The sequence below is a fragment of the Ascidia mentula genome, chromosome 3 (assembly GCF_947561715.1).
Source record: "Ascidia mentula chromosome 3, kaAscMent1.1, whole genome shotgun sequence".
In the NCBI taxonomy this organism is placed as follows: domain Eukaryota; kingdom Metazoa; phylum Chordata; class Ascidiacea; order Phlebobranchia; family Ascidiidae; genus Ascidia; species Ascidia mentula.
Genome location: NC_138568.1, coordinates 1,257,178 through 1,269,603, shown reverse-complemented (window position 1 = coordinate 1,269,603; position 12,426 = coordinate 1,257,178). Strand labels below are relative to the sequence as shown.

Genomic DNA, 12,426 nt, shown 5'->3' with positions numbered 1-12,426 from the left:
CACTTTTTCGAACGGTAGCTACTTCGTTTTTATCAACGCAACAGCTGAAAAATGAGCTGCTCAGAAGTGAAAATTTACCAAAGGAATTAAAATCCGTTTTGAAAATCGCGAAACATTCTACAAATTTTGTGAAGCTTACCAAGCTAATCCAATATTAAACTAACGCCAAAGTGGGCACCTTTGTACTGCAGCAAATATTGCTCTGTCAACTGAATGAAATTGTTTCTAAATTGTGAACAAATAACCCTTCGTTTTGTTGTTATTTACTTGTTTTCAATTCCGACAGTTGGTTAAATGACCTCAACCTGACGATGGCATTCGCCTAAAAATATCAGTAAATATTCGTCAGGATTTTTTTTAAAGCCTATTATGCAAGCGACAACTACTTGACTGCTTGCTCAGAATAGAAAATGATCTCAGTTGAAGGAACGCACTATGCAGAACTTCCGGTCTTTCATTTTGGAACCCGGTAACTTTATCGGAGTTGCTGAAGACAATGGCGTTTTGCCGTGACAATGCAGAACGTGGAAATAGGAAAGGGTTTAAACAGAACCTCAACTGACAGACCGAAAAACCGAAAACAAATTACTCGAACCTTCGATGACGTAGTTTTTATTTCTAAATAAAAAAACATCAAATTTGGAAACAATTCTGAGGCGACGATTTTTTTAAAACTGTGATTCATCAAGCAGTAGCATGTTAACCTGCTTTATAATGGCTACATCGAAACTCATTCAAGCATATTACTACGTCACATTATACGTTGAATGAAATCTGTAACATTTCCTCATTAATACCTGATACCAAGATCATTTACAAGAATTGTGTCCCAACTTAAACACATGCTGCTCTTTCCATGTCCAGCTGTCAATTAATACACATGTCATTACGTCATGAAGTATTTGTCTGACACATTTTGTATTGACCCAAACTTTCGCGGCAAAACATTGTGTGGCCACACCTTCGTTTCTGTCTGTTTGCAACCAAACAACAATCAGTAACATAAATACTTTGTTGGTTTTAGTCTGGTTTTGTTACCTCTCCACTGTATTTAATCTACTTCCTTCTTTCTCAGCCCACTTTGTCTTACGTTGTACTTCCTGCAATGTTTATCCCGCATGCTGTGGTTTCGGTTTGGCAACAAAACTCCTGCAAGTTAAAAAACGTCAGTGCTCGCTGGTTCCTGGAATTAAAATTTTATTTCCTGTTTGGAAAAACTGATCTGTTGCATATGAAGCACATGACTGATTTAGAAATTTTAAATGATTTTCAAATACGTTTATTATCTTCGACATTTTGAAAGTCAAGCAATGTCGTTAGGACTTGAAATTGCTTAAATACATGCGTTTTATTGCGAGGAACAAGGGATTCTACAAACATAATAACAAACTTCACAGCATCCAAGTAGAAAAGAACATTCATCCAATATTAAAAATCGCGAAAACATTCTACAAATTTCGTGAAGCTTACCAAGCTAATCCAATATTAAAACTAACGCCAAAGTGGGCACCTTTGTACTGCAGCAAACATTGCTCTGTCAATAACCCTTTGTTTTGTTGTTATTTACTTGTTTTCAATTCCGACAGTTGGTTAAATTACCTCAACCTGACGATGGCATTCGCCTAAAAATATCAGTAAATATTCGTCAGGATTTTATTTAAAGACTATTATGCAAGCGACAACTACTTGACTGCTTGCTCAGAATGGAAAATGATCTCAGTTGAAGGAACGCACTATGCAGAACTTCCGGTCTTTCATCCTATAACCCGGTAACTTTATCGGAGTTACTGAAGACAATGGCATTTTGCCGTGACAATGCAGAACGTAGAAACAGAAAAGGGTTTAAACAGAACCTCAACTGACAGGAAATAATCCATTCATTGAACGCACAACACATGCACCGAAAAAAAATTACTCAAACCATCAACTCCTGCAAGTTAAATGTTGGAAACGTCAGTGCTCGCTGGTTCCTGGAATTAAAATTTTATTTCCTTTTTGGAAAAACTGATCTGTTGCATATGAAGCACATGACTGATTTAGAAATTTTAAATGATTTTCAAATACGTTTATTATCTTCGACATTTTGAAAGTCAAGCAATGTCGTTAGTACTTGAAATTGCTTAAATACATGCGTTTTATTGCGAGGAACAAGGGATTCTACAAACTTAAAAACAAACTTCACAGCATTCAAGTAAAAAAGAACATTCATGTAGAAAATGTTGCATTAATACAGTGGAAAATTTTATAAAAGATTGACAATTATCCGGTAAGTTCTTGCACTGTGTCGTCACAATCAGCCTCGCGTGCTTCCTCCAACATGTCTCTGTATTTGCTTTTGAAGAAACCCATCTAAAATACAAGACAGAAACATCAAGTAACGCCTTTTTTGAAACCAACACACAAAATAAACTATATTATAATACATAACACAACCTACCTTCCACAGTCCTGCAATTATTATGGCCAATAGAGCCAACGCTCCAAGAACTCCACCTATAATCACCCCAACGTTTATTCCCTCCGACACTGGGCTAACTTGTAGGGCTTGGTAATTCTTAATCGAGGTGGAAACCTAAACGTTAACAGCAAAAAAATAAAACAAATGCATGCAGACGAGAATATCCACATGCAAATATAATAAAAACTGGCAAGGACAACATTACGCAAAGTATCGCGTTATTTTGATGTGAAACAACGATTCCAACACGCAGATATTGTTATATATCATATATGTAAGAACACTGATAGTTTTGTGCACCTGAGAAGAATAGTTTTGAGCTGGAGATATTGGAGATAAAGATGTATCGAGCACGACCATTGATATTAACGAGCTGTCCACGTAACTCTGCAATGCAAATACACACGGCTATTTATCTTACAAATGTTCGACTCAATTCGAAACTTACCCCGACGAGGGATGGAGTCCAAACAACAAACCTGGCTTTCACGTCCAGTGACGTAAACACTTCCAGGTCGGTCACGTGACAGAGGATTGTTCCACATTTCGCGTTGTCGCAAGTCTGAAAGAATCGTTACGTAAGTTTATCACGTGTTTAAGAAAAAATCGCTAAAATATTTAAACTCTGCAAAAACTTCTACAGGCAGAGAATTTTCCAAATTGCAATAATCCAAATATAAATGGGAATACTAATTAGTAAATGGTAACTTACCAGCATTTTTGGCAAAGGCTCTTCGTCTGCCGGCGGAAATCGCAGAGAGTGATTAAATTGCGTGTTGTTTGTAAGGGGAATTCCCAAATTATTGACAGTTCCGTTTGTCTCGCAAATGCATTTCGTCGGAGGCTGAAAACAGATACATATGCGAATGTCATTAAAACTCATTGCCTCGTCCCAGTGGTAATTTGTATTCTTACGGAGCAAGCAAGGTCGTATAAATAGAGAAGCTGGTATCCGCTCAAAGTCGTATCAGTCCACTTGAAAGTAAGTTTGGCGGACGAAAGCATTTGCTGTCCCTGATTGTAAATCTGTAACAAGAAAGGAAGCAAAAGAAATGTATTACATCGGATTCAATATCAAGACAATTATGTTCAATAATATTTACCGTAAACTTATGTTCGACCGGAGGCAACACGAGATCGTGGATGAAGTTGATGAATTTTCGGGATCTTGTGTGATTAAAAATCACGGAGTCGGTTGAAGTTTGACTGCAAACAACAATAAGTGTGGTGAAAACGGGCAATAATGGCCATTTTGGTTGTGAGACGGGGAAATCACCACGAAGCCTCAGACAAAGCACGCTAGTGATGTGCAAACAATGAATCTGAAGGCAACCAACTGTAGCGATTGTTTCAGTTCTTGGACATTGTGTAGGGGATCGAGCGCTGTCATTGCATTACGACAAGACAACCCAAATCCTCACCTGCTGGCTACGAGATTAACGTCGTATTTTAATTTCCTCTCGTAGTTGAAGTTATTGTTGGAAGGGTTTGGATCAACAGAGTTTTCATATCTAAAAAACAAAGATTTTATTGTCTCGAAAACTTTGAACAATTCACAGGAAGTTTAACCGGGATTTGAAAAAAAATATTAAAAGTAAAACCAGCAGTTGTAAACGTGTGGTTTGTACCTTTGCCAAAAGTAGACAGACCACCTTTAAATTTGTATGTTGTTCAACTTACCCTGATAAAACCCGTCCTTGTACAACGAGTTTGTCCACTGATGCTTTGCGGGTCAGAGATTGAAAAGTGTAACGTAGTTCAACCAAGCACTAAAACCAACAAGATATCACCTTGTAATCATGATCTTTGTTAAAACAGTTAAATGCCAAAGGTGTAATTAATCACCGACATAAGCTTATGTTGTTATACACGCTTTTGCTACGTATCTGTACCTCACTGCCAACAGTCATAACTGATCCTGGTGACGTAAGGGTAACCACCGCTTTTCCGTTGATGCTTTCTGTGGTTAAAAGCTGGGCGCAGACAGAGATAATCTGCACAGATTTAAAATAAATGTTAGAGCAAAATTTTCTGCAAAGTTTGACTAAAGTTGATTCATAGGAACTTCCTCCTTGTCTTGCTAGTTGTTATTTGCTGTCGGTCCCGAGTTATTAGATATTTCAATGTTTACCTGGCTCACTCTTATCATGGGAGAATCAACCTCAAGTTTGGTGGAAAACGCGTGATCTGGTCCGCGGTTGCTAATGGCAACGCTCACAGATAAAACGTCCTCCCCAGTTTTGATGACGTAGGCTTTACTACTCGGTTGAATCCTACGATAGTAACTCGTTAGTTCGGGTTGAATCTGAACAAACAATCGAGTACTCACGAGTAAGCCACGTCCAATGTCAGGTCGCTTGTGCAAGTGGAGTTGTTTCCTTGACAACGGTTATCGATTAGCCAATCAGCGTGCGCAGATTTATCGCTAAGTGGGTCGATGACTGGTGACATATGACGGTTTTGGTGCTGACTCGAAAAGTCGTACGTAAAAGTCACTCTTATGGGATCTGTTTTTCTTAATAGTTCGGCTGCCTGGTTTAGAAAAATTGATGATATTTAATATAAAATAATCTTGCATTATCATGAAAAGTCACAAATGTATTTTTGGAATCTTCAATTCGTGTCTTTCCTCTTTTTTAAGGCTTTTACTGAACAATTTTTTTTGTAATTAAACCAAACATAAAGTAGCATGGAGTTATTAAGCAAATACCAATGCATCAATTACCAAAAGTAAACTCACATTTATTCGAGCGTTGTAGCTTCGACATAGTTTCGATGACGTCACAAAATCTTGAGAGAAAGTGGTGTCGTTGCCTAGCAACACAAGTCTCGGAGATTCCGTGCTATCCCTGAGACTGTCCAACGAAAAACTCGTAACCATGTCTGAAACAATTGTTTTTCCTTAAAAGTGGTTCATTCTGGCCAAATAACACTTAAGTACAATTCCAAGTCAACTAATTGTGGAACTGACGTCACAAATGAAAGTGATTTCACGTATCGAGCATTGTCCCACTACGACCTTGGTGGACTTTTGAATTATTAGTTTTTGCAATCACCGAAATTCGCCGATCCCTCACCGAAACTCTCTGTCGACGTAACATTTCTCCCCTTTGCCATTATGCAGGTCTCAAATACGACACAAGGAGTACTGACGTCATTCAGACACTTGATGACGTCGATTGTCGCCGGACGCACTGTGACTTTCGCTGTGACGTCAACAATCGGCCTGGCTCGCAACACGATTACTCTGTCACTAGATGGAGCTCCAACCAACACGTCTGGGTATCGGTTGTGGTCAAAGTCAGAACCACGTGACTCCACTTTCCCCAGAGAGTAACCAAAGTTCACCAGTGATGGCGCAACGGAGCTTCCCTCTATTCTCTGCACAGAAATGTTTTCGATATTTTGTTAATTGGTAGACAGAAAAATCGCAAGTTTGGAATACTGACGTCGTTGTGAAGCATGAGATGGGAACTGATCGAGTACAATCATTATTATTATTGTGAATGGCGATATTTTATTATCCACTGGATATTACCCGCTAAACATTACCTGCTTATAAGCTTCAGACAACCCATTGGCGCTTCCGTAATAAACGTAAACTGCTCCACTTGAGGATGACGCCATGGTCTCACCCGGTGCACCGACGATGACGTCATCGTAACCATTAAGATCTACGTCACCGACGGATTCCATGGAAAATCCAAAGCGCGCTCGGTTAGCGTTGCTCCCTTGCAAGATCAACGTGTTTGAATTTACCTAACCAAAAGATTGTGTTTTAATTTATTTATATATGGACGTTGCAATCCATAACTTTTCTTGTTCGGTAAAGTCTAGAGCGAAACTCATCTAAATTTTGCAAATAATGATACAATACATATTTTCGTTTTGTTTTTAAATTTATTTTTTCATATTAGTGTATTCGTTACACTGCGACTTCGTGACAAAGACTCGATTTAACTTTGTACTAAGGGTAAATCCTTGTGACACAACTAAAAATATGTCATCATCTAGTTCTAAACCAAGCGCAATGCCAACATAAAACTTGCCACAAACACGTGGCCTGGCGCAAAACCAATTTTAACAGCCCTGGCCCTGAATGTATGAGTTAAGTTGAAACATTTTTTTACACTTTGTTAAAAACTTGTCTAATCTCTTTTAACTTTTATCCTTTTGCCAGCGTTTTTGCGCAACCCCTTACGGCAGTGGTCAGCAACCGTTTTTGGCTTACGGCGCCCAATGGCGGCAAAGTAATGATCGTCCGATTTTTGCAATCAGCCTTTTTATCTTATTCCAGACTAGGGTTTAATTCATTACTGATGCTGCCAGGCATATTTAGTATTACAAGGCATAAAAAAGATTGTAAGTTTCAATGTTTCGGTTAATATCATTACATAAATGTGTGCCCTAGAATCACACGACCGAAGTATTTATATAACTGAACCAAATGATAATTCACACTCTCTGCACCCCACTGATATGAACCACAGCCGTGAACAAGCACTTACCCATTTGTATGGACCCGGACTGACTGGGTCGTTCATATACACGAAAACACGACCTTGATCATAGCTAACTTGCTCAGAGTAGAGAGGAGCTGATACAAGGAGATCGTCGTAACCGTCACCGTTAACATCTGACGCCAACACTGAATGACCGAAGTAAGCTCCTATCTGCCACATTCTTCCATGGGGATGGATGGAGAAGTGATCACGTGTGGGATTTTGAATATCTGATGACGCCAGGATGATGACCTGATATTAAAGATCAGTTACGTATCTTGTATATTTACAATACTAACGTTGGTCCAATATATGAGAAAAGACATAAAAAAGGTTTTTGATATTGTTTTGTGGTTACTGTTTCGATTTTTGATTGGTACAAAATATCGCAGTTAAAATAACTTTTCAATTCTTGTTTCCTTTCAAATACCTGACGTCTGTTTACGTCATAATTATATGTGAGACCGATAGTTTTGAAGGTAAAAAAAGCTTGTTTATTGGTCAACTGACAAAGATTGAAAACTTTTCACTTGTTAATAGACTGGTGGATACAAAACAACAAGGACTTCTCACGTTACGTTTTCTGTTGCAGTTAATGGTGGTATTGCAACTCGTTATTGGATAAAGAATTAAACAAGCAGAAATCACCTGTCCTTTTGAATGGTATCTTGGTGACCCACTGACAACAAATCTCGGTGCACCGCCGGAAAAATTTCCGATTGTTGTTGAGTATCCTGTCGATTGTTTAGCAGTTATTCACTTTCAACTGCTATAAAGTTAGATAACTGTACGTACAAGTAGTGGTCATACGAACCAAAACATGCGATTCGGCCATGACGATATTTAAATGCTTGGAGTTTCTATGCAACATTTGATTCCCTGCTTACCCAGATAGGAATCCCTGAGGTGAGTGATGTTCTCTGGACTCATTATTGTTTCAAGACCAGTGAGGTTGAGAAGATCGGCTGGACGAGAGATTGAATTGTAGAAAGCGAAAGATCCTGCTCTGTCGTACGATCCCGCCATCCCCGTTGCCACGTAACCGTCCTGAGAAGTTTAAAACAGTTCTTTGCAAAGTAAAAAGTGTAACCCAAACAATCGTGTAGCTTTTAGTGTAAAAGATTTATCAAACTAAACTAGGTTGAAAGTAAACCTTTGAAAACCTAAACTCGAAATGAGTTGCTTACTGGTGTCGAGGAAGTCGAGATGCCGAAAATGCAGCTGGTGAATTTCGATGTTTCGTTGCTCACAGAACCTTGGTAACCAAAACAGTACTTAAGTTTTCTCCAAGCAAAGATATTAACGTAAACACGTTGTACACTTTAACAACTATTTTGCCCTCGCGCCGTAAGTTCCAGTGAATTGTGTTTTCAATTTAGTCATAGCTTATCTCAAAAATGTTTTGCTATCTGGTAAATCAAATTAACTCGACTATTAACTTATCATAACAATTTTGCGTTGTCGAGAAAAACTGGAACTATTTAAAAAGTTACAGCTTACCTTCCAGTTGTACCGAAGCAGTTTCCTTGATAACGTTTTTCAAAGTTCCTAGTATCGTATCCAAACTGTTGAAGTCGCTAACCTCCAGTACGTGTTTTTCATTATTATTGGCCATGTCCAACAATTGTGGGCGATACACCCCAAGTCCAATACCAACGGCCACCATAATCACTCCTTCATTTCTGTGAACACAAAAAATAACGTTTGTTGAAGTAGTACATTATATTCCTAGAACTCCAAAACGAGTAAAAGACGATCAGCGCCAGTATAAGATCTTGATTATTTACAGAAATATTAATTTCGCCTATTGACATCCTTAGTTTCTGTCTAGTAATAAAAGAAACCACTATAAAAAAATTCTGCACTCAAGTTGCCAAACGCAAGAAGGTGGGGAATATTGCACTTTTTTATTTTTATTTTTATTTTTATTAATATTATTTTTTGTATTATTTATAAAATATGTGATTAAAGAATAAAAAATTGATCAAATGAAAAACCAAAAACCCCTTGCAGGTTGTCGATCGCACACCGTATCGATATAATTATATACAAGTTGGTGAAACTGACAGATTGCTTTGTGGAATTTAATACACAATTATTGTTGAAATAGTTTCACATTTAGTAAATTTTAATATCTTGACCTACCGAGGCAAAATATAAATGTGTGTTTTACCTTGCGTTTAAACTTGCTTCTCTTGCTTGAAGGATATTCGAGTTGCCGTCGGTCATTACAACCATCAGTCGTGGAATATTTTCTGCGGAATTGGTTTTTGTTTTGAATTCATTCACCGCCAAATCGATTCCCAAGTGTGTTTTGGTTCCTCCGCCACTGTACACTACGCTGCCAAGAACCGAACCTGACAACACAAACCCATGCATTTCTTTGTGTTCACGAAGAAAGGGCAGTGTTTTTAATATTTAAATTTCCAGCTGTTTGTCAAAGTAAAATAAATAAAATAGTCATTTTACGACGTACGTTTTAGGTATGAGAAACTGCGTGCCTGCAGTGGGAGGGCCAATGTAGTTCCTTGGTTAAACTTGACAATTCCAACTCTCATGTCTCCAGCTTCAATGGAAGCGCTGAGGAAAAGTAGGCCATTTTTTACTGAGTAATGAAAATGAAACGTTTTGTGGTGGAATATAGAAAGACACTCTTTGTAAAATGAAAACTGAGTTAATAAAACAAACTTTTTAAACGCTTATAAACTGTTGTCGTCATTATGATTAAATTTGTTTTGGCATTTATAAATGCCTTTTTGTACATTTTGGAATATGATCGCAAAAGGTTTTATCTATTACGGTACATAGCAATAGTTGGCGTAAAATGCGTTGGTTGTATATTTTTATAGCGGTTGTTCTTGGAAGACGGTTGAGAAAGTTTGTTTTCGTGAAGAAACTACACTGTATCAAGAACACAAACGTTATCATTTCCAACAGAAAGCAAGCAACCTGAATCCGTCAAGAACTTTGTTTATCCACTTAAGGGCAATTTGAAAATTATCGAGTCCAACACTTCCAGATTCGTCGATCACAAACATGATATCAACAACTGTTTTTCCCGTTTTCTTGGTCGGACAAGAGATTTCTGCAAAGAATATAGGAATAAACAGACTGGCCCAGTGTTTTCAGCACTATTGGCCAGCCTGTGCCAATCTGTTTGTTCTCAGAATTATGAGTCCGCTATTCGCTTCCATACGGAAAGGACACGACGATGTCTTTTGAAGGAAATATATTTGTCTGATGAATGAGAAGCCGACAGATGTTAGGAAATCGTTAAGTCAACTGATTCCCAGGATTAATTAACAAGTAGTAACTTATATTGCTTCAGATGTGGGTTTTAGTCGGGTGACACAAGTTCTTAATATCGTTACTTTTAAATTCAATGAAAGGCAAAAGACTCTAACCTGCTTCGCAAGGGTTGGTTATTTCCCTTATGGTATTTCCCAACTGATAACACGAACCAAGCATCCAGGTTTGGGCATTTCCGTGAGGACACTGAAAGGTGTAACTCGGCGCGCAGACCTGTATATGACAGGGATGAGTTATAGCTTAATAATTAGCATTGGACAGTGTTAAATGCACCGACGGGTATCACCATACAAAGATGTTATCACTGTTAACTTGACTTAATTTTTATGGTTTCAAAAAATTTACAGTGAACACGTGGAATTGAAACAACGGATTAAATTTAGAAAAAAAACAATGCTTTAAAGTTCACTGACGGAAAGCGTGGTGCTTAAATTATTGTAAATTGTAAGGTTCAAAATAATGTTTTACGCAACTTACCAACGCACCGCGCTCTTGTATTGTGTTTGTCATTGACAATCCCAACGAACCTTTTTTACCTGAAATATTTGCAACAATTTTAAAGCCGGAACTTGGTTTTAATACACACATATACACGTATACGTATAGTGCAACTACTTCATTGCTAGTTTCGCAAAAAAATTTCAAATAACCTGTGTTGATTTTATTCGAGCAAATCTTTTCTCCGGGCTTTGAAGCGTCAAGGAAACAATTGAATACTGCCCCAGGACTAACAGATTTAGGGGAATACCCGTACCGAGGGGCTCCGATGTAAATTTGGGAACTGGGACTGAAAAAAATCGGATGTGAGAAATCCGAGTAAAGTAAATTTGTAATTAAAGATTTGAACCACCATAAATATCCTGACAATACATAATTATCAAGACCCTGGTGAGGTTTGAATTCACGGCCCTGGGCTACAACCGAAGCTTTGATAAAAAAGAGAAATTTTTTGCATTGTTAAAATATACTTCATGGATATTCGCTCAATCATAATCTTACCTTGTTGACGTCACGACCATCGACGTCCCGAAGTTGATTTTGGCCGAACCAGACGGTTTGATCAAAGTAACTGATCTGGTTTCAATGTTTTGAGTTGAGGCGGTTTTTGCGAGGCATAAACACAATATAAATACGCAGACCTGCATATCTCTGTATTGCTTTACAACCTTACTGTTGAAAAGTAATAATAAGGTATTTATTGCCTATCAATAAATCCACTGAATGATTTCCTCGTATTACGAAACTAATGACACTTCAAACGCTTTGCTATGCTAGCAGGGACAAAGCTTGGAAAGAGAAAGTCACGGTAAAAAAAAAATTCACTGAACTTGTTACGTTTTCCGACTAAAACTAAATTTACTTTTGTATGGTAGCTGATAGGTGCAATGTGAGTAAATAACCCTTACTCAGTTTCGCGACCATTAAGGAAGTGAAAGTAGCAATACCTTCGATCAAGGGGTCACTGACCCCATGATCATACTCATGAAAATGAGAAAAGTTTACGCTCAATAAATAAATGTTCAAACTGCCGTTGACATGATTATTACTGTTTGTTAATAATTCACCTTGGTCACAAGGAAATTCTGTTCAATCCTGATCTGCGAAAAATGTGGTAGAACTTATAACGCTGACACATTAGTATATTTGTACGAGCATGACAAAATACTTATCAAACGCCATTTCATGCAATAGTTATCCCGCGAAACTCTTTCTGTTTCTTTTCAAACAAATTATCTGTATTTGTCGAATCGTTTTGTCTTCTCGCAATTCTGTTATTTATCAGCAAAACAATTTCACTGCAAATATGGCCCCTCAACCAAAACATTCGTAGAGGAATGTGTCGTTTCCGTGCCGCGGTTATCAACATATACGCGTGTCGTGACGTCATGTTGGTCTGAATGTTTTGTCTCAGACCCAATCGTCGCGACTGTTAGTGTGAGCACATTGTGACGTCACAACGCGCATTTGTCTGCTTGCAACCAGACAACAATAGGCAAAGAAATTTAAATGTTTTAGTTTGGGAGTTTTTTTATTTTGTCATCGCACGACTTCTGGTATTTTTCATCAACTTCCTCCATTCTCAGTCAACTCGCATTCTTCTAAAGTGCTTCCTGTTGGTCTCGCACACTGTGGTTTCGAGTTGAAACTGCAACTATA

The 12,426-nt window shown here is 38.0% G+C and overlaps 1 protein-coding gene across 1 annotated transcript; it reads right to left on the bottom strand.

Moving 5' to 3' along the window:
• Positions 1-3,564: 3,564 nt before the first annotated feature.
• Positions 3,565-11,414, bottom strand: LOC145894644 (integrin alpha-X-like). The gene is made up of 21 exons (XM_082983276.1): positions 11,269-11,414; positions 10,920-11,056; positions 10,747-10,805; positions 10,365-10,482; positions 9,910-10,045; positions 9,437-9,540; positions 9,134-9,317; positions 8,461-8,642; positions 8,148-8,215; positions 7,848-8,007; positions 7,609-7,694; positions 6,967-7,212; positions 6,011-6,217; positions 5,536-5,839; positions 5,199-5,341; positions 4,788-4,990; positions 4,590-4,731; positions 4,351-4,452; positions 4,087-4,227; positions 3,880-3,969; positions 3,565-3,664 (listed from the first exon to the last, which is right to left on the bottom strand). The coding sequence occupies exons 1-19, from the start codon at positions 11,412-11,414 to the stop codon at positions 4,135-4,137; spliced, it is 2,820 nt and encodes a 939-aa protein (XP_082839402.1). The 3' UTR covers positions 3,565-3,664; positions 3,880-3,969; positions 4,087-4,134.
• Between the last annotated feature and the right edge of the window lie 1,012 nt (positions 11,415-12,426).

Bases quoted from the DNA above. Each gene is read 5' to 3' on its own strand.
- LOC145894644 (XM_082983276.1), bottom strand. From the start codon at position 11,414: ATGCAGGTCTGCGTATTTATATTGTGTTTATGCCTCGCAAAAACCGCC. The intron at 8,008-8,147 runs GTAAGCAACTCA...TAAACTTCTCAG, and splicing joins TCTCGACTTCCTCGACACCA to GACGGTTACGTGGCAACGGG. The intron at 6,218-6,966 runs GTAAGTGCTTGT...TCTTTTGGTTAG, and splicing joins GTCCGGGTCCATACAAATGG to GTAAATTCAAACACGTTGAT.